The sequence below is a fragment of the Tursiops truncatus genome, chromosome 9, assembly GCF_011762595.2.
Source record: "Tursiops truncatus isolate mTurTru1 chromosome 9, mTurTru1.mat.Y, whole genome shotgun sequence".
In the NCBI taxonomy this organism is placed as follows: domain Eukaryota; kingdom Metazoa; phylum Chordata; class Mammalia; order Artiodactyla; family Delphinidae; genus Tursiops; species Tursiops truncatus.
In genome coordinates, this window is record NC_047042.1 from 94,159,801 (window position 1) to 94,185,486 (window position 25,686).

Sequence of the window (25,686 nt, forward strand, 5' to 3'; positions counted from 1 at the left end):
TAAAACCCAGTATTCTACACCTAGGTGTACATTCCAAGGAACCAGAGTGAATGGGTGCACGTGAACCAGAAGGCATGTACGAGATAGTTAGAGGACATTATTTGTTAATATCCCGGGTAGTAGGCAGCCTTTAAAATGGCCCCCAATAATCGCTGCCTCTAGATATTCATGGTCTTGTTTAACCCCCTTCCTTTGAGTGTGGACTGGAACTAGTGACTCACTTCTAATGAACAGAAGACGGCAAAAATGATGGGATGTCACTTTTGAGATTAAGTTGCAAAAAGTCTCTGGCTTTCGTCTTTCTCTGTCTCTGGAAGCCTTCACTCTGGTGGAAGCAAGCTGCCATGCTGATCTTATACAGAGGCCCATGTGGCAAAGAAGTGAGGCCAACCAAAGCCAGTGAGGCCAAGAGGCCTGCCAACAGTCATGTGAGTGAGCCTGAAAGGGGTTCCCTCCACCCAGCCTTGAAATGACTGTAGCCCTAGCCAATACCTTGCTTAGCGCCTGAGAAAGACACTGAGTCAGCTCCCAGCAAAGCTCCTCCTGGATTCTTGACCCACTGAGACTGTGAGATAATATGCTTTTTGTTTGTTTGTTTTGTTTTAAGCTGCTAAGTGTTGGGGTAATTTGTTACACAGCAATAGATAACTAATATAAACCCCAAAGGAGCAACAACTAACAAATGTAGAATGAATGAATTACAGTAGACTCAAGCCATAAACAGTGAAAATGAAGGAATCATCAACTGGCGTGAACTTCAAAAACTTAAGAATACGTATGGTACAATGCCATTAATACTAAAGTAAAAAATAGGGAAAGCCAACATATATATATGTTTTTGGAATATACACACAAATGGTAGAATTATAAAGGAAAGCAAAGGCATGATTAATACAAAAAATCAGGATAGATGTTATCTCTCAGGGAAGGGAGAAGGATGAGCATGACCTAGGATACAAAGGGGCTTCTAGGGTACTGCTATGTCCTATTTCTTGACCTAGGAGATGGTCAGGCACTCACTTTATTAGCGTATATACCTTTTATTAATAAATTAAAAAAAAAAATCAAACCAAAGGAAAAAAGAAAGCAAAGTACTGCAGTGAAGTCAATTCACAAATATTTTGGGGTACAGAAGGATGGATGGATGGATGGATGGATGGTCAGCTAGCCATACGTTCTGTCCTTTATGTCTAGTTAGACCTGCACGTCCTCCAAGAAGTTTCCATGATTAACTGATTCGTAAATTTTTTTCTCCTATACATAAGGCCTTCTCCCTCCATTTCAGGTTGAGCCAAGTCAGTGGCCAGCTCGGGTCTGTTTACCTGGGAACCGTTCAATCCAACCCTGACTGCCTCAGGCCAAAGGCACTGCATTCTGAAGAGTCCGCCCGACGCCCCGCACCCACTCTCCCGCACCTTGCCCCTCACTCCCCCACCGCAGACACGCTCAGAGCCTGAGGGCGCGTAGAGCACTTGGGGAGGAAAGCACTTTCACCTTGCGCGCTCTGCAGAAGCAAGCCACCCGCAAAAAATTCAAGAGCAAGTCCCTGGGAGGTGAAATGACATCGCCTCCACGGTTCCTTTCAGCTGAAATCTCGACGGCTCCCAGCGGAGCACAAAAAAAGCACCAGAAAACAGGGGGTCCCGCGCCTCCAGACCAGCAACGGTGAGTAACAACGAAGCAAGAAGGGAACAGAGATGGAGCTGCAGGGAGACACCAGATAAGGAGCCGAGAAATAAACAGCGAGCAATCCTCTGTGGCACTCACCTGCTGCCTCCCCTTGGGTACCGCAGAGGCCCCACGGCAGCCCTCACGCCTCCCGGACCCCACACAAACGCACGTCCCGGGCATCCGCATCGCCCACGTCGCCCGTCTCCCCGCCCGGCCACCCGCCCTGCGGACCGTGGCCTGTGTCATCGCCAGGCCTCTCCTGTCCAGAACCCATCGCGGGCCCACACTCACCCTTAGCCCCGCTATTCCCTGCAGCGCGGGTTGGGGGCAAAGAACACCAGCTAGGCGGGGGTGGCGGCGGTTCCCAAGGGGCAGGAGTTCCTCAGGCGAAAAGGGACTGGGCGGCTGACTGAGGACTGGGACGTAGAAAGGACGGGGGTTGGGGGTGGCTAAGAGGGGGGCGGTTCCGGGATCTGACTGGTGGCCGCGCTGGTGGGGGCGGAGCCTGGCCGGCCGCCCCAATTGCAGAGGCCCCGCTTTGTGTCAGTTTTTGCACGAAGATGCAGCCTTAAATCCGCCTTAAATCCAGGATGCAGACCCCAGCCCCTGCGCTGGGAGTGCAGGAGGGCCATTTGTCGAAAAAGAAATCCGTCAGACTATGAACAAGTGAACGGTTGAAAATAATAATATATTTTCATATAGTATAATGCACAATTATTTCCAAGGACGAGTTAAGTCTATGGGTCCTAAACATATTTTGAATTAAAAGAATGAAGTTGCCTTAAAATGGAGGGTATGGTTACATGCTTATATAAGAGAAGACGATCTCACGGTGCTTATATAGGGCGAAGGGCTAAGAATGAAGAAGTTGGCTATTGATACTTCATAACCGCTGAATTTTTTAAAAATATCACATGTATTGTTCTATAAACCAAAGAAAACAGGAAGGTGTTAAAATGTTTTGCTGACCAACAAATAGGTGACAGATATTGGGCATGAGGGAGAGACAGAAAGGTGTAGCTGTTGAAAGCCTGGACCCTGAAGCCCCTGCCACGTCTGCTTACCAGCTGGCGAGTGCATTCCTTTCTGTGGGTGCCCTGACAAAGGACCACGAACTTGGTGCCTTGAAACATCACATTTGCTGTCTTGCAGCTCTGTGGGTCAGAAGTCCAGCGAGTGAGCATCTCACGGGGTACATCAGGGTGTAGGCAGGGCTCCCAGTTCCTTCTGGAGGCTCTAGGGGAGAATCCATTTCCTTGCCTTCTCCGGCTTCAAGAGGCTGCCCAAATTCTTTGGCTTGGGCCCCTTGCTCCGTCTGCAAAGCCAACAGCCTCATCCCTTGGATCTCTGTTTCTGTCATCACATCCCATTCTCTGCTTCTCCTCTTTCATTTGTTTCTGGGTGAGTTTGACCTGTTAGTTCCTTTGTGTCCTGGACCCAGCAGGCCTCCCTCAGTTCTAAATCTACTGCCCTTTTTATGCTCATTTCCTTCGGTCTTTCTGTTCCTCTTGTCCCTTTTACATTGTTCATCTTTGTCCCCCAGATAATTTAGTTTTTTACAGGTAGGAAGTGTTGTGGGTAGAACATCTTCTCACCAGAGCACTTGCATTGTTCTACTGCTGCTGAAAAGTCTGCTGCTTCTCAGAGTTGTTGACACACATGTGACATGTGTGAGAAGGACGTTCTAGACTCCCAGGGGCTGTCAGGCAAGTTCCCAGTCTTCGTGGTCTCCTCTCTCCCTCCTTTCTTCTCCAGGCCCGCCCCAAGGCCAGACTCTCCTCCCCAGGCCCAGAGCCAGTCTGCAAAGAGCATGTCGGTGACGTCAGAGGAGGAGGGGCGAGGGGCCCGGGGGTGGGGGGAGGCAGCAGGGGGAGGAGAGGAGCTGTCCCCAATGGCAGGGAATTTGCTGGCTGAAGTCCACGTAGTCTGCTTGTGTTTGCAGGCTGGAGGAGGTTCACAGGCTGCACTGGCCTTGTCTCCTGCCAGCCCCCAACACACACACACACACACACACTCTCTCTCTCTCACAGCAAAGCCTAAAGGACCTAAAGGACTGGGCCGGTGATCTTGGCCTCAGGGATTTTGTACTGAAACCACTGGAGCCTAATTAGACATCTGAATGTCAAGGGCGTGCTGCATCTCCACCTGTGCTCACCCTTTCGGCTGCCTGTGTTTCAGTATTCCTTTTTTGATAAAGGTGGAACCTGGAGGAGATGTTTTAGCTCTGGAACTCTGTGACCAGTTGCACAGCGAAAACAACCCCAGCTGAAAATGGTGGGCTCTACTGCTGTCTGGGAAGAGAGTGTGGGCGGGCAGGCAGGCAGGCATGTGCTTGCCTTCTGACTGTCAAGTTTTTGAGAGGAGGAGGGGTATGGCAAGAGAGAAACGCAGCTGTCTTGGCGGAGAGAACGAGAGAGAGAGCTCAAGGCCAAGGAACCCGGGTCTTTTAGCAACACTCAGTCTGCAATCCCTCGACACCCACCTGCATCCACCCGGTCCCCCAGGATGCCCCACTCAACTGCACAAACATTGGCTTTTCCCTTCACCTTCAAAGGACTTTGTAGTCAGAAACTACCCCTCTGTGCCTGGGTTGCCGGGTTGCTCACTTCTGGAAACCTCTGAGAAGTGAACCCCATTGTCTGCCCTCCAATCCCAGGTCAGGCCTGGTAGGGTAGCTCTGAGGGAGATCAGACTTTGCAGGGAAGTGAGGGGACTCATGACATGCCGGGGTTTCGAGGAAAGGAGGTATGGGAGAAGGGAGCAGAGGTCGTGCTATGAACACAAAGGCTGACCCTCCCCTGAGTAAGAGGGAATTCTTCCTGCCTTCAAACTGGGACGTGGCCTTTTGTCCTGCCCGCAAACTCCAGCTGAACCATGGGTTCTTCCTGAGTGTTGTGCCTGTTGACCTTCCGACTGGCGTTGCACCATCTGCTTTCCTGGGCCTGCAGCTTGCAGACAATCCCTGCAGATTTTGAGACTTGCCAGCCTCCATAATTGTGGGAGCCAATTCCTGATAATATCAATAGATCTCTCCCTATCTATCTATCTATCTATTCATCCATCTATCCTGTTGGTTCTGTTTCTCTGGAGAACTCTAATACGGCCCCCCCCTTCTCCTGGGTTATTCACTTGGAACTTGCTGACCAGCACTATGTACACCCCCCGTGCCCCCCACACTGCTCCCAGCCTCTACATGGCTCTGCTGCTGGTCACTCCTGTTAACTCCTGAATACAAGCCCCTCACAGGGGCTCCTGTTTATTCACAGAAGCAAAGGGTGAACTCAGGACAGGCCTTACTCCACGTGTTTCCTCGTGCTTTTTTTCTCCTCACCACCCATTAGAGATCTATGTTGTACAGCAAACGGACTTCCAGTGTGGAAGGGGGAGATTTCAGTACACTGATTGTTAACTCTTCACCCTAGTCTGGGATAAAACCCCAAGGGAATCTGCTACAGGAGAGTCTTTATGGTTGCTTCCTTCTCTCCCCATTTTTTTCCTCATCTCCTCATACGTCCCTCCCTGTGGACTTTTATAGGGACTAAAATAGATGTTTAAAATGGAATTATTACAAACACCAACGCAAAGAAGAAAATTTTTAAAGCTCAAGCTTGGAATATTTTGTGTTTGGAAATCAAGTTTGCTCAGTCTTAAGTAGGAACTTCACTGAGAAATAAATATAATCAAATTAGGAACAGTGGGAGGACAGGAGGAAACTGGAGGAAGACTGATTAAGCTGGAGAATTTTTTTAAAAAGAAAAGTTAAGTGCTATCTCTTTTTTTTTTTAGGATAATGACTTCCTCATTTTTATGAAAGCAATACAATGCATAAATAGATAGGGAAAAAAGGAAAAACATAAAGAGGACCATACTGTACATACTATTTAATTTAAAAGGTATCTGTCTTAGATAGTTTGGGCTGTTACAGCAAAAATATAGACTGGGTGAATTAAACAAGAAATATTTATTTCTCACAGTACTGGAGGCTGGGAAATCCATGATCAAGTTGCCAGCAGATTTGGTGTCAGGCAAGAACCCTCTTCCTGGTTCATAGATGGTGTCTTCTTGATGTTCTCACATGGCAGAGAAAGAGAGCTCAGATTTCTTCATCCACTTGCTAGGGCACTAATCCCATTTTTGAGGGCTTCAACCTCATGACCTAATGACCTCCATCACATTAGCGTTTAAGATTTCAACATATGAATTCTGGGGGACATGTTCATTCCATGACAGTATTACTTTTACGCTAACTTGAATTAAACAAAGAAGATGAAGAATTGCTCAGGTAAATGTTTCTCTACAACAAGAACATCTGAAATAATGTTAAGTGTTCTGCACCAGGGTTTTCTCCACTGGGCTGGGTGTGTCCTCTACTCATGGCATGATACTTTTGAACCCTGGGAAACCATGAGTGCTGCAGGTTTCCCTGTTCTCTGCCAAGACCATGATGGAGGTAGAGAGAAGTTTCTACACCTGAAAGATTGTACTCTTTTTCCAGGGCTACTCACCATGTCACTCCACTGTCTCAGGACTGGATGATAGCAGTGAGAATTCTTAGCATTTTATATACTCACCTTCTTCCCTCAGTACAATTTCTCAGCCTCTGCTGGGGCTGTTAGCAACATGAGTGAGGGTAGTGTTTAAACATTATTCTAGGATGAACCAAAATCTAATTTTTTGTAGAGGCAGGATCTGGAAGCTGGCTTCAAATACCCATTTTTATATAAGACATGGCTAGAAGAGAGCCTGGTATATAGCAAGGCCCATGCATTTATTATTAAATTATATTCACTTTCAGAAGTTTATGAAATGAGGTTGTGCCCCCATTCCTTCTTTGCTGTACGATAAGAAATATTTCTTTTGAGCTCTTACACCTTTCTTTAAATTAATTTCATTGCATATTGATGGAAGGGAATTTTGTGATCTGGCCTCCTTCTGCTATCTTTACTTGGAGATTCCTACAGCTGCCGTCTAACAGAAGTAAGCATTTATGCTAAGCAACACGTTTTTGGAAAGATTTCATCTATTTTATTTTATAGAATTCTCAAGTGATCACACTTTTTACATTAACTTAGAAAAGTTTTTATGGGTCATTTTTCTCCTAGTCTGTCAAATAAATAGTCTCTCTACCCTAAATCTGCAGTCTCTTTCTCTTGCTCTCTGTCTGTCTGTCTCTCTTTAAATCCCATTTAGAAATTCAAATAAGGTGTTTTGAAGAAAGAAAAAAAAATAACCTAACATCCTTCTAAGGGAAGAAAAACAATCTATTTTAAAGCAGGATCCAAAAACAACAAAAAAAGTCTTGACACTTTTTTCGGTCCAGGCTCAGGCTGGGACACTCTTGGGGAGGCACTCTCAGACACTCCTTGGCTTATAGAAGTTACTGATGATGGCACTACCAGAGCCTGGGGGCATGGGAGCCTCCAAATCCACTCATTTTCCTCTAGCTAGCTTCTTCCCAGGCCCCCATTCCCTCAGATTCAGGGCCTGGATTTTAGGCATGTGACCCTGGGCAAGTCAGATTTAGGCTGGCCATTACTGGAGAAAGCTCCCAGATCCTGAAGACACTAGGGGTCTGCCTCAGCAGAGCTTGGGGCAGGGGAAGCCTCCCAGCCCATCCATCCATCTTGAGCTAGCCAGCTGCTCTACCCTCATCCCCTTAAACCAGGGCCTGAATACTAGGTCAGCAAGTCCCAGAGGGGCTGGAAGCTGACCTAGACTTGTGTGTTCTGAAAGGCAGGAGGCTCAAACAGACCCTTGGATGTAAGGGAAGCCTGTTTTCTCAACCCACCCACAACCCTTAAGTTAACTGCAAGGTCTTCCCCGAACCCATCACACTCTAGGGTCTCCATGTCTGGTCTAGTAATGGTCAATCCATGCTCATAGTGACCCTCTTTATCTAGAAGGTATCCTCTGCCCTCAATCTCTGCTGTTGCCCAAAACAGAACAAAACCCCAAACCTCTATGTTTTGATTTGATTTGCTTATGGATAGAAAAATTAACGTCCTCACTAAGTTAGATACCCATGTGGATTAACTAAAAAACATCCCTTAGAAATGGTGCAACCTACCAATGTGACTGATGCACTTCCAATGGCAGGTGCAGCAGGGCTGAAGAGGTCAAACCCAAACCTGGGTATGCAAACACTGTGATTATGTGAGGGTTTGGCTTCAGGGTATAAATCCTATTTATATCCTGCTTTTTTCCCAACTAAAATTGTGTGTGTGTGTTTTCATTACATTTTCTGACTGGTCATTGCTAGTCTGAAGGAATGCTACTGATTTTTTTTAAAGAAACTATCAAGAATGATATTAGTTATTGATTTAAAATTGATATAATATTTATCAGGTTAAGGAAATATCTTTTTATTTCTTAGTGTACCCAAATATATAAAATCTGGAATGGGTGAAGCATCTTATTGAACTTTTTCTCTTTTCTTTCTTAGTGATCCAGTAGATTTCTAGATTTTAACTTCTTACATTGGAGGAATGTATGTACTTGGTTATAGTAAATTCTGTTTTCATTAAGCTGTTATACATTTATTAAGCTATTTATATTTATTTAGAAATGAAACTTTTTTTCTGGGATATCTAGGGACAGAGTTCTGTGGAATACCAACTGGGGACAAATTGGTCTATGGGTTTGTTTTCTTGTTCTAACTTTGCCAGGTTTACTACCAAAGCTATGTTAACTTTATAGAATCTAGACATGAATAAAGCTTTGTCAATATTTTGGTTTATTTATAAAATACTAAAATAACATTTTTCATGATTATAAAACTACCACATGTTCATTACAGAAAATTGGGACAATACCAAAAATCAGCGAACAAAAATATTTGTCACCTATATATGCATTCCCAATATTAGAGATAATTGTGGTTAACATTCTAATCAATTTTAATTTATCTATATCTATATAGGTATCTATCTTAGATTTATGTATATTCAGATATTTATAAACTTGAAATTATCGTGTGTATTGTGTACAGTTCTATGTTGTATTCTTTTCGCCATGATTTATATTTTGGACATTTTACCATGTCATTAAATATTCTTTAAACATATTCTTTTAATAGCTGTATAACAGTTCAACTCATTTACTGAAATTATACTTATTTTCCATTTTGAAATTAGGTTATTCCAGAAATTTGCTAGTCAAAAGCGTCTGGTTAAAAACATCTGTTTTACTTACATCTTGATCTGCATTCTGATTATAGGATGGATTCCTTGAAGCAGAAGTAATGAGCCCAAAGACATAGCCTTTAGAAGATTTTTGATACATACTGCCAAATTATCCTCTAGAAATGTTTGATATATTTCAGCTCAACATAAATGTATCCATCTGGACTTCCAATGGACTGAATATCTTCTTTTCTAAACATTATGTAGTATTTCCACATGTTGATTGAAATCCGTTTTGGTATAGTTTGAAACATGTGTGGCCTAATGGGCTTTTCTCTACTTTCTCTCCTTCCCAGAGTCCAACACATGTAGAGCCTAAAACGAGAGAGAGGCGTATTTTGAAATATAAGCTAGTGTATGGGGACGTTAGGAAGAGTTACTAGCTTAAAATCAGATTTGCGGTTGATATATCTGCTGCTCACGACTGCAGATGACAGTGCCGGGCACAGCAATCTCTGCACACGCCCACTGCCGCCATCTTTAATTGCAGCGTCCTGTGCAGCCTCTCTGCACACGCCCGCTGCCGCCATCTTGGATGGCACCGTCACATGTAGCCTCTCTACACACAGCCCCCGGTCGCCATCTTGGATGACGCCGTCACGTGCAGCCTCTCTGCACACGGGCCCCGGTCGCCATCTTGGATGACAGCGTCACGTGCAGCCTCTCTGCACACGGGCCCCGGTCACCATCTTGGATGCAGTGTCGTTCGCCTCACTTCTGCAACACGCCCGCCAGAGGCGAGGTGCCGGCGGCAGTCATTCCGCCCTAGGAACTCCGGTCGGAAGAGCCGGGTGCGAGGCCTCAGCACGTAGACCCCTGTGAGCAAGGGAAACCCGACTAAGTACAAAGGAAAAAAAAAGGTTAGACCTTATTTTATTACCCAGATTTTATTTTTATTGCCAGGAAATAGTAAATGAGCTTAACCTGGTGACACTTCTGGGGCAGAGCATTGGTTAAAAACGGCCCAGATACTTCAAGGGGACATTTGTGAAGCTGTGCAGTGAGGTGTGATGGGGATGTAGCCGCCGCCTCTGCCTCCCCAGAGAGGCTCTGTCCAAACGAAGTCATGCTGTGGGGCTCTGGAGTCAGACCTCGGTTTTCTTGGGAGGAGCGGGTGCCGGTGCCGAGGACGCTTACCCGTGAGCAGGCCAGTCTTGTTTGCCGTGTTGCTGGGCGCCTGGTAGGAGAATGAAGCGAGTGGAAATTCCAGGCACACAGTGATATGTTCTCTGTCTAATGTGTCCTGTTCCTGCTGCTGCTCTGCGGCGGAGGTTTTGCTTCTGTCTCCCAGCAGCCCAGCTGGATTGAAAATGAAGGTCACTCTTTGCCGCCCCTTTGCCCTCCAGCTCGCTCCCTCGGGCCGGGTCTTCTGCCCCGAGCGGGGATTTGTCCCGAGAGGCACCGAAGCTCACTTTGTCCTTTACTTGTCTTTTATTTCCTGGTGAGGATTTGTTTCTGTTCCCTCTTCCTTTGTCACTTTTCCAGCTTGAAATACATCCCTCGCTCTCATTTTGCAATTCTCAGAACTAGAAAGAAAACCAGTAGGAAAATCGAAAAATGGCATTAACCTGTTATTATCGTAATTATTGTTCCTTTTATAGCTAAGTCTGGAGGAAGCATCTAATTGTAACTGGCCTTTGGGGACAGCAGTGAACAAGCATAGTTTTTGTATAGAAATGCCCTTGGTTCTTAGGAAGTTGAGGGTTTGACACCAAGAACCACAGACACTTGCATACAATGGAAGTGACCAAGTGTCCTAATTTTTTAAAAATTTTTATTTAGTTAGTTTTGGCTGTGTTCGGGTCTTCGTTGCTGTGCTCGGGCTTTCTCTAGTTGTGCGGCGAGCAGGGGCTACTTTTTGTTGCAGAGCACGGGCTCTAGGTGCGCGGGCTTCAAGTAGAGCTTGCAAGCTCTAGAGCGCAGGCTCAGTAGTTGTGGCGCACGGGCTTAGTTGCTTCTTGGCATGTGGGATCTTCCCGGACCAGGGCTCGAACCCATGTCCCCTGCATTGGCAGGCGGATTCTTAACCACTGTGCCACCAGACAAGTCCCCTAAATGTCCTAATTTTATTGGGTAAATCCTAACTTCCTTCTGCCTTTGATCCCCCATCTGTTCTATGAGACCCTAGGCAGGTCTCTTGAGCTGTCTTGGCTTCAGGTGGGGCTAGTAAGATCTTACCTGAAGTCAGGAGCAGGACCACATCATCTCTGAAGGCCCCTCAGTGCTAAGATCTACAATTCTGTGAGTACTCTTTACTCAAAGATCCCAGAAACAAAGTCACAATCCAGCAAAATTTCAGAATTCCCGCTCTCCACAGAAGTGTTCTGAGATAAGAAGAAATGCTAAAGAAATGAGATCATATGTAAGTCAGAATACAGATCTCTAAAATAGAGAGGACTGAGAGAATGTATACCAGATTTCTGACTGTCTGTCAGGCAATGGGCAAAAAATTCTAATTATGCAATGAGGTTATACAGAGTTTTCTGTAAGGCAATAATAAAGTCCCTAAAAATGTGACCTGGTTCAGCTAAGGCACAGACAGGAGGCATTTAGAGTAAAACACAACTGACTGACTCACTGGCATAACCAGGCTCAGAGCCATTTGGGGTTCTTTTTACTAATGTATAATTGAAATGGAAGAGGAGGAAAGCAAAGCCAGGAAGAAATATGAGACTCAAGATAGAACGGCTGAGACTGCATCTTAGACCCAAGCTTAAGTCTCAGAGTATGATGGACAAGGTGACAGGTTGAACTGATGGTGGCTCTTTGCTTCTAAAGGCAGAGAGGACTGAGATGCAGCAAACCCCACCTTGGCCGGGGGAGGATTCAGGTGGAAAGGACATCTCAAATTTTGTTATTCATGAAGACTGGATGGGCATGAGATCACAGACTTTACTCTCCTGTAGGGATTTCACTTTAGTACTGAATTTAAACAAAGTGTCTTAATAGTCATTTGGATGATTTTGTTAAATAGATGTCGGGCATTTGGATCAGAGACTGGCCCAATTCATTACTGATCACACAACCTCCCTGACCTTTGGAGATTCCATTATCTCCTCTGAAGGATTTGGCACTACCTATGCTTCTAAATGGAATTACCTAGAATCTGTGGCTGCAAATGGTTTTGCATGCATCTTGATGACAAAATGAAATGCATCTCTATCTGTGCAAATCTACCTGTATTAGGTCCTATAAAGCACTTGGCTGTTGCTTTACAAGAAAATATGGGAGTTTGTGAGTTTTTCTTGTTATGAACACTTGCTTCATTTATGATCAATTTATACTCCACACCTTAAGTGTTATTCTATATGCAAACACTTCATTTCAATTAGACTTTTTGTTGAAAGTTGAATTTCAGAGCAATATCTCTGAAGAAAATTTAACTACAATTAGGCTTCCAAATTAAATGTAAAATTCAACTGCTTGTGTTATTTTCTATGTGAAAAACTCAACAAAGATGGCAAGACGATTAAGGCCTATATTTCAGATGGTTAAATTTACATATGCCCAGGCAATAGTGACTCCATCATGATTCACTCCTCTGCCTAGAAGACAGTAGTTTCTTTTGATATTGGATACTTTAAAATGTAGAGAAAACCAACTATCATTTTATTAGAAATGTAAAAGACAAAGGAATATGTAAAATGGCAACAGGTGTTGCATTTAATTGTCATTATCTCTTTAGTCTGCTTCAGTCTAGAACAGTTCATATGTAGGAACATTGTACCGTTGGTTTCTAATATCTCACTTTGAACATACAAATTAATGTGCAGAAAGTATATTTCTTCAATTTATACAACCCTTTATAAGGAAGACTAGATAAATCCTTTTATTCTATATAAAAACAAAATATATGTGTTAGAATTATTTGTCTAAATTAGGTTGTTAGGGAATCATATGTAAAATGCAATTTTGATTTTCAAAAGAGGAGAAGGACTTGACGGGAGGATAGGAAGAAAGTGAGATGGCAAAAGTAGACGGGAGAGGAGAGCTGCGTCCACGTCTGCCATCGTGAGTGGAGACTGCACCCGGGTCTGCATGCCACATGTATTAGTGCTGCGTGGCGGCTTGCCATCTCCAGTCCCTCCAACATGTGTAAACGGGGGGTGCGTATATTCGGCTCCAGGGGTTACGTAGCAGAAAGAGCAGATGGAAGGTAGCAAACTTGGGAACTCCTGCCTGTGCTCCATCCTTAATTCCTTATGTGATGCTGTCTGTTTTCTTCTCTGGACCTCAGTTTTCATGCCTTAGGGGGAAAAAAGGGATATGTCAGGACTGTGAAATTCTGAGATGAGAAATAAGGCGCAAGAGTAACACACGTGGAGTACAACAGAAACAGATAATCGTCAAGAAAACTTTTGCCCACTTTGGGCTCACAGTCTCTAACCCAGAGACACACCTTCCTACGTTCCACCCATTTTACAAAGATCCGAGACTCCAACCACGCGAGTGCTCAGAGACTGCCTTCCTCCCCACCCGCACCCACGGACCTTTCCATCTGTCCTCTCATCCTTGACGCCTGTTAAGCGAAATTTGCCATATTCCTGAAACTCTTAGCGGTACAATCTCCCTCTTTTGTGCTACTCTTCCCACTCAGAATGTGCTTAGAAGGAGATTCATTGTCAGGGGAGTGATGAAGAGACAGGTAAACAGCCTACAGTTTTAAAAAGTAGGAAAAGAGAGTTAAAAAGGAGAGTTATTATCCATAGAAGCCTCTTTTGTTCCTGCCGGGCTTCACTGGAGGCCCGAGGAGCTGGCGTTCTCTGTGGAGACACTTCTGATTCAACAAGATTTATAGACACAGCTCATGGGGCTCCTATGCTTAAGAAACTCATAAAGCTGGGTGCAAAGAAATTACAAAACTCTTAAAAATATTTTAATCTTATTAAAATGTGATTTTTCTTCTTTTAAAGGATCAAGTCTGACATAGCTTTTTCACTGAAGTGCTGTCAGACACATCCTGCACAGCTGGAGATGGCGAGTTCCAACAGGGTTTTGAAAATTATCACCAAGGGGCTTTCAGGTAAAGGAGCATACAGGAGAAGGAAGAAGGTTGTTTTGCATTAAAATACATACATACAATTAAAAAGCTGAGCTGCCTTCTGGGAATGGAAAGAATTAGTCATGGACGTGGGCTCTCCAGTGGCATTAGGAACACCGTGCTTCTACCTGCCCTCAGAACTTCTCTGTTTCAGGGGATGGGGCAAGCAGAAAATATTTCCTTTAGTCATACTAACAAAATCAAACCTGTTCTTTCAGTGAACTTCAAATACCAACAAGACAAATTGATGACTGCAGTGGCAGAGGAAGGAAAACAGTTTAAAAAGGCTGTCTAAAGAGAGTATAATTAACAGCTTCCAGAATTATCCATGTGGTTCACCATGTTCTGTGGATGGTCTTCCACCTTAGCGCAAATTTGGGGCTCAGTTTAGGGGCTGTGGGTGAGGGAAGGTTGATATCTTTAAACTTCAAAGGTTATTTAAAGGCCTCCTTCTGTGGTAGGAGACTGAAAGAATATCTAAAGGAATAATAAAGGTATGGACCAAAAATTAAAGCCGAAAGTGAAATATTTCCGTTAAGAATTTAAACAGATAGGTAGAAAGATAAAAATAAACCTCCCATCATTACAAGATCCAAAGAAAGCTACTCTTAACCTTAAATATTTTCTTCCTTTTCCTGTTTTTAAAAACATAGTTGCAAGTTGGGTTTAATTAATTAAATGGTTCAACAATTATTAAAAAAATTTTTTTTGAAATGTAGATTCATAGGAAGTTGTAAAAAGATGTACAGAGAGTTTCTGTGTACCCTTCACCTAGTTTTCCCTAATGGTAACATCTTGTATAATTATATTACAGTATCACAGCCAGGAAACAGACATTGGTACAATCCACAGAGTTTGTTCAGATTTCACCAGTTTTATATTCACTTATTTGTGTGTATGTACAGTATAAATAGTTCTGTGCTGTTTTTATTTTTTTGTTTTTGGCTGCGTTCGGTCTTTGTTGCCGCACACGGGCTTTCTCTACTTGTGGCGAGGGGGGGCTACACTTCGTTGAGGTGAGCAGACTTCTCACTGCGGTGGCTTGTCTTGTTGCGGAGCACTGGGCTCTAGGCGCGTGGGCTTCAGTAGTTGTGACACATGGGCTCAGTAGTTGTGGCGCACGGGCTTAGTTGCTCTGTGGCATGTGGGATATACCCAGACCAGGGCTCGAACCCATGTCTCCCGCATTGGCAGGCGGATTCTTAACCACTGTGCCACCAGGGAAGCCCTCTGTGCTGTTTTTATCACATGTGTACATTTGTGTAACCACCACAGTCAAGGTACAGAACTGTTCCATCACCACAAAGCTTCCTCATGCCACCCCTTTATAGCCACATGCACCCTAACAACATACAATTTTAATTTTTGCACAGTATCACCGTTATGGCCCTAGAAAAATATTATTGAACAAGCAAAAGTCCCTGCTCTATTGAGAAGAGACAGAAAATAAACAATTTTAAAAAATGAATACAGGCATACCTTGGGAATATTGCATGTTCAGTTCCAGACCACCACAATAAAGTGAGCATTGAAATAAAGGGAGTCACATGAAGTTTTTGGTTTCCAGTGCACATAAAAGTTAATGTTTACCCTATACTGTAGTCTTTTAAGTGTGCAATAGCACTATGTCTAAAAAAATTACATACCTTAATTAAAAAATATTGCTTAAAAATGCTAATCATCATCTGAGTCTTTAGCGAGTCATAATATTTTTGCAGTAGGAACATCAAAGATCACTAATCACAGATCCCCATAACAAATATAGTAATAATGAACAATTTAGAAATACTGCAAGAATTACCAAAATGTGACACAGAGACACAGTGAGCAATTGCTGTTGGAAAAATGACGCTGATAGATTTGCTTGATGCAGGGTTGCCACCAAAACTTAAATTTGTAAAAAATGCAGTAACTGGGAAGCTCAGGAAAATGAGGTATGCCTGTAGAAAAAAAAATCAAAAGGCTTTTAGGACTGGAAAGAACTAGTCATGGGTGTTTTCATGGTTTTAGGAAAGGCATGCCTCTGAATCTAAAGCTGTCTTCTGGGTTTCAAGCGGATGGGACAAAAAGATTGAGGAGGTTGAGAGCAGGAAATACTGAAGATTTTTCCAGAGAATGAAGGTAGATAGAAAAACAAACCAAATATATCTTCTCAATTAGCTCTCCATGCTTAAGCTAGGAAATTGACTCCGGCAGGGACAGAAGGCAGGCATTGAAAACTATCAGAGGCAATTGTTGACATAGCTTGAAGTAATTTTCCTGATTATCTGTGGTGAGTCATCCATTTATAGGGCAAAGCTGTCCTGTTGGTGCCTTCAGGTCACGGCAAGACGGTGAACTGAGCTTGCTGCCTTGAAGTTTCAAGGGTTAATCTTTGCAACATTTCTTTGAGGGTCTCCTCCCTGTGGTTATAGCCTGGGTCCAAGCTTTTTAAAGAAAAATCAGATGGGCAAACAAAAAAGGAAACTTGCTCTTTTTCTTTCTTCTCTTATGGCATTTTAACAGATAATTGGAAAGAAGAAAAAACCCAGTCATTATACCACTCCTGTTATTTATCGAGTTTCCATATGTATCATCATCATCCAGTATTCGTAGTTGCAAGCAGTAGATGCAAACGTTGGCTAATTAAAGCAGAAAACACGTTTATTAAGGGGTACAAAGTAGCTCACATAGTCTCTGAGAATCAGGCTTGGAGTTGACCAGCATCATGCAAAATGGTCAAAAATCATTCTGCAGAACTGATTCCATGAGGACACCACCCCAAAAAGTCTTTCGTGGGCCTGGACAGTGTGGTGTGTGCTGGACTTGCTACAGCTTATAGTGCCAGCCTTATCACGTTTAATTCTGGGTGGCTCCTCCCTCTACCATTACTGGTCTTTGTGCCAAATTCTGGCACAAAAGCACCTGAGCGACGGAGCTTGGGTCACGCCTGTGCCCCTGCTGCAAGGGATGTTGAGAACATTCTAGTCTCTGATGAGGGAGGATACCCCAAACAGAGAGGGAATATTCAGATGTGGGTTAAAAAACGTATTTCCTTCTTACAACCTTAACAACTCCTCCCCTGTAAAAAGCTCTCGCCTACCACAATGCACAACTCAAGTGTGCTGGCTGACTTCTCCAGTGGTATCAAAGACTCATCCGTCTCTAAGACCAGAATCCCTAGATGGACCCTGCTCCTTCTCTAGAATGTGAAACTCCTCTCTGGATATTCTGTCATTGGTGGGATAACGTGAAAAATGCGGCACCATGAGCACACGCTATATGTAAGAGGGGGGGAAAGGGAATGAAAGAAGAAAATGGGTCAAATATGCAAGTGCACACAGGACACATCAAGGAAGAAAAGGTGTGAAGATGCTAAATCCTTATTTCTGTGACTGCTGTTGAGGTCACAGTACTTGTGGCTTTTGTCCACCATCTGTCCCATGGTATCTTTACCCCTACCCAGCTTCACTGCTTGTTTCACTTCACTCAGAGAGTCAACCAGTGTTCATTCTGAGAAAACAGAAATGTTGAGAGTGGGCATTACCTATGTAGAAACATAATACCGTGTACCACAGAGTACCACAGAGTCTATCTGTTGACTTCTGTTTTTCTCTTTTTCATTTTGTAGACATTATGTTTTTTCAGGGAGGTATTTTCTCAGCCAGTGCCAATAAATTAAATTCCTCCTGGCCACCTGGAGGCTACAGGCATTCCTAATTAGTAGCTGCTTAAGAAAGACATTCTGGGTCTGTAGGCGAGAGGAGAGAGAGAGCTGTCAATACAGGAGCAACAGAAGAGGAAATTCTAAACAATAAAACCATTAAGAAAAAACTTGTTTTTTAAAGTTGGACGCTAAAAATGTTTGAGAATAAAAATCAGATTCAGAATTAAGGCATCCTTGAAGGTTGTCTGCAAAGCAAGCCCTTTGGGGAGCAAAATCACCCCCAGTTGAGAGCCGTTGGATTACAGTGTATACAACCCCAAACCCTCACAAAACATTGTTTCCCAGCTGGAAATACCCGAATTTTTCAATAGACTCTTCTACCAGGGTTATGGGCTCCATGGTGAAACTTTTGAATCTCTTAAGCATTAGACCATTTCCTTACTTATTTTTCTGAAGAATACAAGTAAAATTATGAGTTTTGAGTTCTTATGAGCCGTGGTTGGAAGCACTTTTCACTGTTAACTCATTTAGTACATTGCCTTTTGGGGAAAACACTTTTATTATCCCTACTTTATAGAAGAGGCACCTGAGGCCCAGAGAGGTTAAGAAACATCTTAAGGCCACACTGCAAGTAGGGGATAGAGCCAAGATTTTGAAAATTGATTTTTAGAACATATTTTATTTTGAATTACTTGGGGCTGACAAAATTTTCTGATAGTACAAAAGGGTATATTAAAAAACAAATCTTTTCTACACATTCACTGTAGTCTTCTTCCAAAGCAAACACAGTTTGTATGTATGTATGTATATACAAATAGCCCTTCTAACACAATTTGTACACATACAAACTGTTTATATCTTACTTTTTTTACTCTTCAACATATCTTGGAATCCATTTTATGTCATTAATATATAAGGAGTTACTCATTTTTACATTAAAATGATTGGCTCTTGATACGATTAAAGAAATTTTTAATACAAAATTTTAAAAATCTGTGAAAGAGAAGGAATAGTAATGAATCTCCGTGTTTATATGTGTACAACACTCAGCTTCAACAATGATCAAATCATGGCCAATCTTGTTTTATATATAACACCACCATTTTTCCTTCCTTCAGTTATTCTGAAGCACTATTTCATTATGTACCTCTAAAAGACAGAGACTTGTTAATTACCAAAATACTATTATTACACTTAATAAAATTTAACAGTAGTTCCTTAAATCATCAATTATCCATTAAACGTTCAGATGACTACTTTAATCCCACTTGGCATCCTAATTTTTAAAAATATTCTTTGTACTATTTAGGTATTAGATCAGGGATACACCAAATTAAAAGCAGACTATGTTAGAAGCACACTGAGTCTCCAGCCTGGATCTGACTCTGCGGTGGTCTGGTCTCTAGAGGCTGAAGACCACATGCTGCTCCTGTGTCCTTCGCATGAGGTAACACTGAGTGGACCCTGCTTTAGACTCTCTGTTATATAGTCATCTGTTAAAACTTTCTAAAAATGAGTTTAATGTTTATCCTCAGTTTTATCATTTCAGCACTTTTCATGTCTGTGTGTGTATCCAAATTTCTGTCTGGTATTATGTTCCCTTTGTCTGACAAATTTCCAAGAACTTTTTTGTAGTGTGGGTTTTCTAGCAATAAGTTCTGTTTTTGTTTTTTCTGATGAACTCCTATTTCTTCTTGATCTTTGAAAGATATTTTCACTGAAATTTGGGTTGACAGCTTTTCTTTTTTCGTCAGCACTTTACAATTGTCACTCCATTGCCTTCCAGCACATTTTTTTTTTTTTTTTTTGCGGTACGCGGGCCTCTCACTGTTGTGGCCTCTCCCGTTGCGGAGCACGGGCTCCGGACGCGCAGGCGCAGCGGCCATGGCTCACGGGCCCAGCCGCTCCGCGGCATGTGGGATCCTCCCGGACCGGGGCACGAACCCGTGTCCCCTGCATCGGCAGGCGGACTCTCAACCACTGCGCCACCAGGGAAGCCCCGGCACATAGTTTTGATGGGGGTAGAGGTTTCTTTTCTCTCGTTCTGACTCTCAGTCTTAGGCTCATCCTTTGTTCCAAGTCTCAGTCAAGGGCCTTCTGCAGAGCTCCTGTTGGGGTTGTGTTAGAGACGACCAAGTAGGGTGCCAGGATTTTCCTCCATGCCAGCCAGCAGTGAGCCACCTCTCCACCTGGGCATCAGTGGAAACTATGTGGAGAGCCTAGACTTTCACCCCTACGTGGCTGTAGTGAGGTACCCTCCTCCTTTTAATCTTCTCATTGTTAAGAAAATTGAATTCATAATGTAAAAACTCCCCCCCAATAACTCTCCAGGCCCATATGGTTTTACTGGAAAATTCTACAGACAGAGAAGAATTAACACGAATTCTGCCTGATATTTTCCAGAATTAGAAGAAAGAAGTGCTTCCAAATTCATTTTATGAAGCTAGTATTATCCTGATACCAAAACCATAAAAAAGACACATAAAACCACAAACCAATATATCTCTTGAAAATAGATGTAAACATTCTTAACAATGTTTTAGCAAATAGCATACATCAATATATAAAAAGAAGTATACAGCATAGTGGAGTTTATTTCAGGAACGCAAGTCTGGTTCAACATTTGAAAATAAATCGATGTATAGACAATATTTATAGACTAAGAAAAATTACATAATCATCATCTAATGCAGAAAAACATTTGATGAAATTCAACATATATTCATAATAGAAATCCTCAGAAAATAGGAATAGAGGGCAACTTCCTAAACTTGACAAACAGCATTTACAAAAAGCCCACAGCTAACACTATACTAAATAATAAATGAATGATTTCCCCCTAAGATCAGGAATGGGGTGGTAATATCTGCTCTCAACATTCTTATTCAACATAGTGCTAGGCATTCTAGCCATGCAGTAAAGTAAGAAAGAAAATGAAGGCATGCAGATTGGAAACGATGAAATAAAGCTGTCCCTACTAGATAGTTTCTGTTGTCTACCTAGAAAATCCCAAGGAATCTATGCAAATCTCCTAGAGTAAGTAAATTCTTCAAGGCCACAGGATATAAGAGAAGCAAAAATCCATTGTATTTCTATATACTAACAATAAATATGTGAACACTGAAATTAAAAATACAATACCAATTACAAGAGCTCAAAAATGAAATAATTTTATGTAAATCTGACAAAATATACAGAATTTATATGCTTAAAACTACATATTGCAAATAAAAGAAAAATTTAAATGAGAGATACTGTGTTCACAGATTGGAAGACTCAGTAAAGATTTGAATTCTCCACAAATTTATAATAGGCTTAACACAATTCCTATCAAAAGCCCAAGATTTTTTTGTACGTATACAGAAGACTGTTCTAAAATTTATATAGAAGGGCAAAGGAAGTAGAATAGTGAAACAATTTTGAAAAAGGAATATAAAATGAGGGGGGAATCAATCTATCCAGTTTTAAGGTTTATTATATATCGACAGTAATAAAGACTATGTGGTATCCCGTCTATGTGGGATAGATGCATAGATCAGTGGAACACAATAGGGGACCCAGAAATAAATACATGTATGTACCGTACTAATTTTTGACAACGGTCCAGAGCAATTTAATGGAGAAAGATAGACTTTACAAGAAATGGTCCTGGAGCAATTGGCCATCCATCCATAGGCAAAAGGAAAAAAAGCTCCATAGGTCTTACAGCTTATTAAAAAAATTCACCTAAGTGGGCCATGGACTTAAATGTAAAGCTATAAACTTATAAATTGCAAGATATTACCATTGGGGGAAACTAGAAAAGGGTACAAGTGATACTTCTGTATTATTTAATACAACAGCATGTAAATCCACAATGATTTTAAAATACAAAATTTAATTTAAAAAATAGTTTGAATCACTTCACAATGTATACATATATCAAATACTTTGTGCACATCAAATATTTTACAATTTTATTTGTTAATTATACATCAGTAAACGTGGAAAAATGTTTAAAGAGGTGTAGAAGTTTCACCCTTCTGTGTTAAGGATTTTGGGTGACCTTACTGCTTTTCCATTTTTTTTCAGTAGTTGCTGAAGCTCCCTTTATCAACTTTCTGTAGAGCTGGATTTTAAAATCTGTGTATTTAATGCTGATGTCTATTTTCTGAGCTCGTAGTACTATGAGAAATGTACTAGGATGTCCATTACACTCCCAATGCTCACAGAAGCCCATGAGACTGCACGTACATCAGGGGACTGAGGTGTACATCTCTCTTGTCTCTAGGAGAAGAAATAAGGGCATCTGGATCCAAAAGGGGAGAAATGGTATTTACGCTAGAATTAGATGCAGCCCCATCACTTCTCCCTAGATTGGGGCATTGAAGGCTAAAGTTTGACTTGGGTTATAGGAGAACGTACTAAAGCCTCAGTAAGCTGCTTCTCTTTTTAGAGTGACTTAAGGCTATAATGAAGATGTTGGTGGGAGAAGGATGGAGAACAGCCTTCCACAGGGAGAAGGGCAGCATGGAGGCCCTGCTCTTGTGAATTGGGAATGGGGGCAGCAATTAACATTCTAATGCATGGGGCTCCCGAGGGGAATCTGTTGGCCCAACGTTGGCCAGCGCAACTGCTGTCGAAGCTCGTTAGGTCTGTGTTGGAGCTGTTTCTGGAGCTCTTGTCAGCTTGCTCCCAGCAGTGCTCCTCACAATCACAGTCAGTCCCAGATGACTTATGAGCCTGGAGCCCAAGGAATTTGGGGGTTTCTATTCTACATGGTCCATCTCTTTGTTGGAAGGGAAAGCTCTTTAGATCCACTTAGACATAGATGCTAACAGAGATGTTTATTTTGTTAGACACTGATTAATATTTGAGAGGCATCAACAGCATGTGGGAGTGTGAAATTATGTGACGTATTAGGGACTTTGGATTAGGGATATGAAACATGACTGGTGAAACCTTATTCTAAGTATCATAGCAAATTATATAGTAAAATAATTCTGCTTTGCAGAAAGCATGAGGCTTGGGTATAATATTTTTCAACAGACCTCTCCCAGGTTTATTAGTACTGTTACAAAGAGACAAAGACACTAAAGGAAAAAGCCCAGAATTATAAAATCTTTAGTTAGGTATTAGTATTAACTAGCAGATGGTGGGAATATTAACATATTACATTTCCAGACAAGAAAAGATAAATTATTAATTGCTTTAAAGCCTTCTGTCTCAATTATTTCTGAAGGGTTTGCTACACATGATACTATGTTTTTCCTTTTAATAACAGATAAATTAAGATGTAAGGCAATTAATGGTTTATGCAAAGACCTTCAGCACTTAGGGAGTGAATTGGAGTTAGGATCTATGTCTCCTCCCATCCCAGGCTTGGTTCCTCTAGAATTGGCTGTAGGGACTGCACTGTGGAGACTTGCCAGACAGAGGGAATTTTACTGCAAAAGAAAACCCTGGTCTTAGTAACAGGGGACAAGAAATACAAAGAAGGTGAGAATTCACATGATGAAACCATAATAAAATATGTCACCAAAAGTGAATGTTAGGTTGCACGTGTTTGAGAAACTGAGTTTTAAAAATTGGACTTGATTAAGTAAAAATTCAAGTAATCGTATCAGGCTAAAGAGGTTAACAAGACCCCAAATAGAAAAAAAAATTAATTCTTCTTTCAGCATGTCAGACTCATCTTTGAGATGTCAGCCACCCACAGGGCCCTGGGCCCTGTTTCCGTACATGAGGATGATGCAAATACTACTTCTCAAGGTGGATACACTCAGTGTCTACATCAGCCAACTCTCGAGTCACGAGTCAGAGAACTCTTTCCTTAACTGAAAGTGCGTTGCTATGGCGCAGGTGTATAAATATGTGGGGCCCACAGTCACGTGTTCTGCTTCTTTATTCAGGGCTTTCACTTGTCCCATCCAAGACTGTTTAGAATCCCAATACAGAGGTCAAATAGGTTTAAGCTTAAATGGACACATTTTCTTTATTTAAACAAAAAAAAATCATAACTGACTAAATTGAACTAATTAGTTGTATTAAATTATATAAAATAATGTATTAGGAATCTGAAAACTAATTTTCTGTTTTCATTTCTTTGTCATAGAAGGCATTTTAGTTCTATTTGTTGTATTAATAACTGGAATAATGGGAGAAGGCACGTGGAAGTATGTTTAACTAGGTTCAGCAAAGTTATATTTTAACCGTGAGGAGTTGGTCTTTGCTCTCCAAACCTCATGCCTGATTTTTCCTATAATTTCTGTGTCATTCCTCATCCCTCTGTCATTTGTAAGGGTCTCAGTTTTTTGTTTTTTAATTAATTTTTGGCTGCATTGTGTCTTCGTTGCTGCGCGTGGGCTTTCTCTAGTTGCGGCAAATGGGGGCTACTCTGTCGAAGGCAGAGAAGGAGGTATGAATTCATGTAGATGTACAGAGGAATGGAGTTGACTTTTTGCTTTCTTTCACCCAGAAAGTGCTTTTTCAGTAGAATTGTATGTTATAATGTCAATTTTGAATATTAATAAGAAGCAATTTACATTTAAAAAATTTTTATAGGACTGATTCATTCTTACTATTTCTCCATGCCTGCCTAATTCACTAACTTTTCATGCAGTGTACAAAATAAAGTACAAAATAAAGGAAAATAGGAGATAAGGCAGTAAGAGGGCTTGAGGGCAGAAACAGAGCTGCTTCTGTCATCCACAAACCCTTTGGGGTTAGGGTAGGGTCTCTGAGCAGAAAAGTGAATATTGTCTATCCTTCAACTCTCTTACCTGTGTGAAAATTAATAAAGGAAAACCCTGCCTAAGGGAGGCCTGATGGGGAGTGTCAAGCCGACCATCAGTGTAAATTACAGGAAGAATTGTCAATTACAGGCCCCAGGGAAGGATCATCAACAGGAAAGAATCATCAATTACAAACCTCAACAGGAAAAGATACACACATTGCATCTCTTGTAAGTAACCAGACTACCCCAGCAACTCAGCCAGTGAGAAACCATCACAACCCTGAATTCTCAATTTCCTCCAAAGGACTTTGGTTCAAAACAGCCCTTCCCAACATCCTCCTTTTACTCTATAAGGTTCCTCTCCTTTGTTTGTGGGACTTCTATGGCTTCTCTACGGCTTGCATGTCCTGCATTGCGATTTCTCTTGCAGTAAACCCTCTCCCAAATAAGCCCATTTTGCTGGCAAAATAATTGTTCTGTTTTTAAGTTGAAAACCTCTTAAAGGACAAAACAAAGCAAGTAGGTCTAGAAATGGCCATATATTTCATGATTCAGATACATAAATTTTCATAAACCTCTTTTGTAATGTCCACAAACCTGACGTCCTCCACTGCTCTATCAAGACACTTCTACCACCACCCCTCACTTTGCTTTTCTTCAACATGGTCAGGCTGAAATAACATCTACTTGCCTCAAAGAAGGCCTTCAGATATAATTGTAAGACTGCAAGAAAATATTTAACTTAAAAAATCTGTTCACTTTGTTGAATATATAGCAGATCTGCAGCAGAAAGTAGACATTTCTTTTTATGTTAATTTGGCAAATATCTATAAAGTCTCATCTTGGCTAGATGTTGGTGTTTCAAGGCGAATATTACATTTACCTGTGTTCAAAGACTTAACCCATCCATAGAGGAAATGACACAAAACAGATCATCATCACATCATTTTTTCCCCCTGGTGCATGTGCAAGCCGCCTGGAGAACACGCCAGCCAGTGACCCCCCGGTGCTCCTTTTACTCACCCTGCACATCTCTCCACTACAGCTTGTGCCTCATTACACACAGGTGACAGTGCCACTGAGTGCAGGTATGAGCTTCGGAGTCTAATAGTTTCTGCTTTGAATTCATTCTCTTCCACTTCCTGAAGCAAGCCCCTTGGCCTCTCTGAGTCTCATTACTCTTCACCTATATAATGTGGATAATATTGGCCTACTGAAAGGATCATCGGTGAAATTAAGCAGTTGAAGACCCAACATTCCTATACTAATGACTGAATTAGGGCAGGTACCCATTATTTGGTGATGATAATTGATCTAACCTTTGGTTCCATGCTCTCTCTCTCTTTCAGGATCTTATTTCTTCATTTAGTCTGTTTGTCATCCTGGGGTTTCTCCTGCTTCTGATGGACTCCTTTTCCCTCATTATAAAAAA

At 41.9% G+C, this 25,686-nt stretch overlaps 1 protein-coding gene, 1 long non-coding RNA gene and 1 pseudogene across 4 annotated transcripts in view; 2 read left to right on the forward strand and 1 right to left on the reverse strand.

The window, feature by feature from the left end:
* TCAF1 (TRPM8 channel associated factor 1) overlaps positions 1-3,358 on the reverse strand; it is a 45,431-nt gene extending 42,073 nt beyond the window's left edge. Inside the window, exon 1 of one of the 3 annotated variants that reach the window (XM_019933871.3) lies at positions 2,736-3,358. In XM_019933871.3, coding sequence (XP_019789430.1) covers positions 2,736-2,751 — 16 coding nt within the window. In that variant the 5' untranslated portion in view covers positions 2,752-3,358. The other 2 variants (XM_019933872.3, XM_019933874.3) reach the window with 2 other exon arrangements.
* LOC109549748 (uncharacterized) overlaps positions 1-25,686 on the forward strand; it is a 339,321-nt gene that overhangs the window by 202,598 nt on the left and 111,037 nt on the right. The window lies entirely within an intron of this gene.
* Positions 12,944-25,686, forward strand: part of LOC101339609 (uncharacterized) — a 31,987-nt pseudogene continuing 19,244 nt past the window's right edge.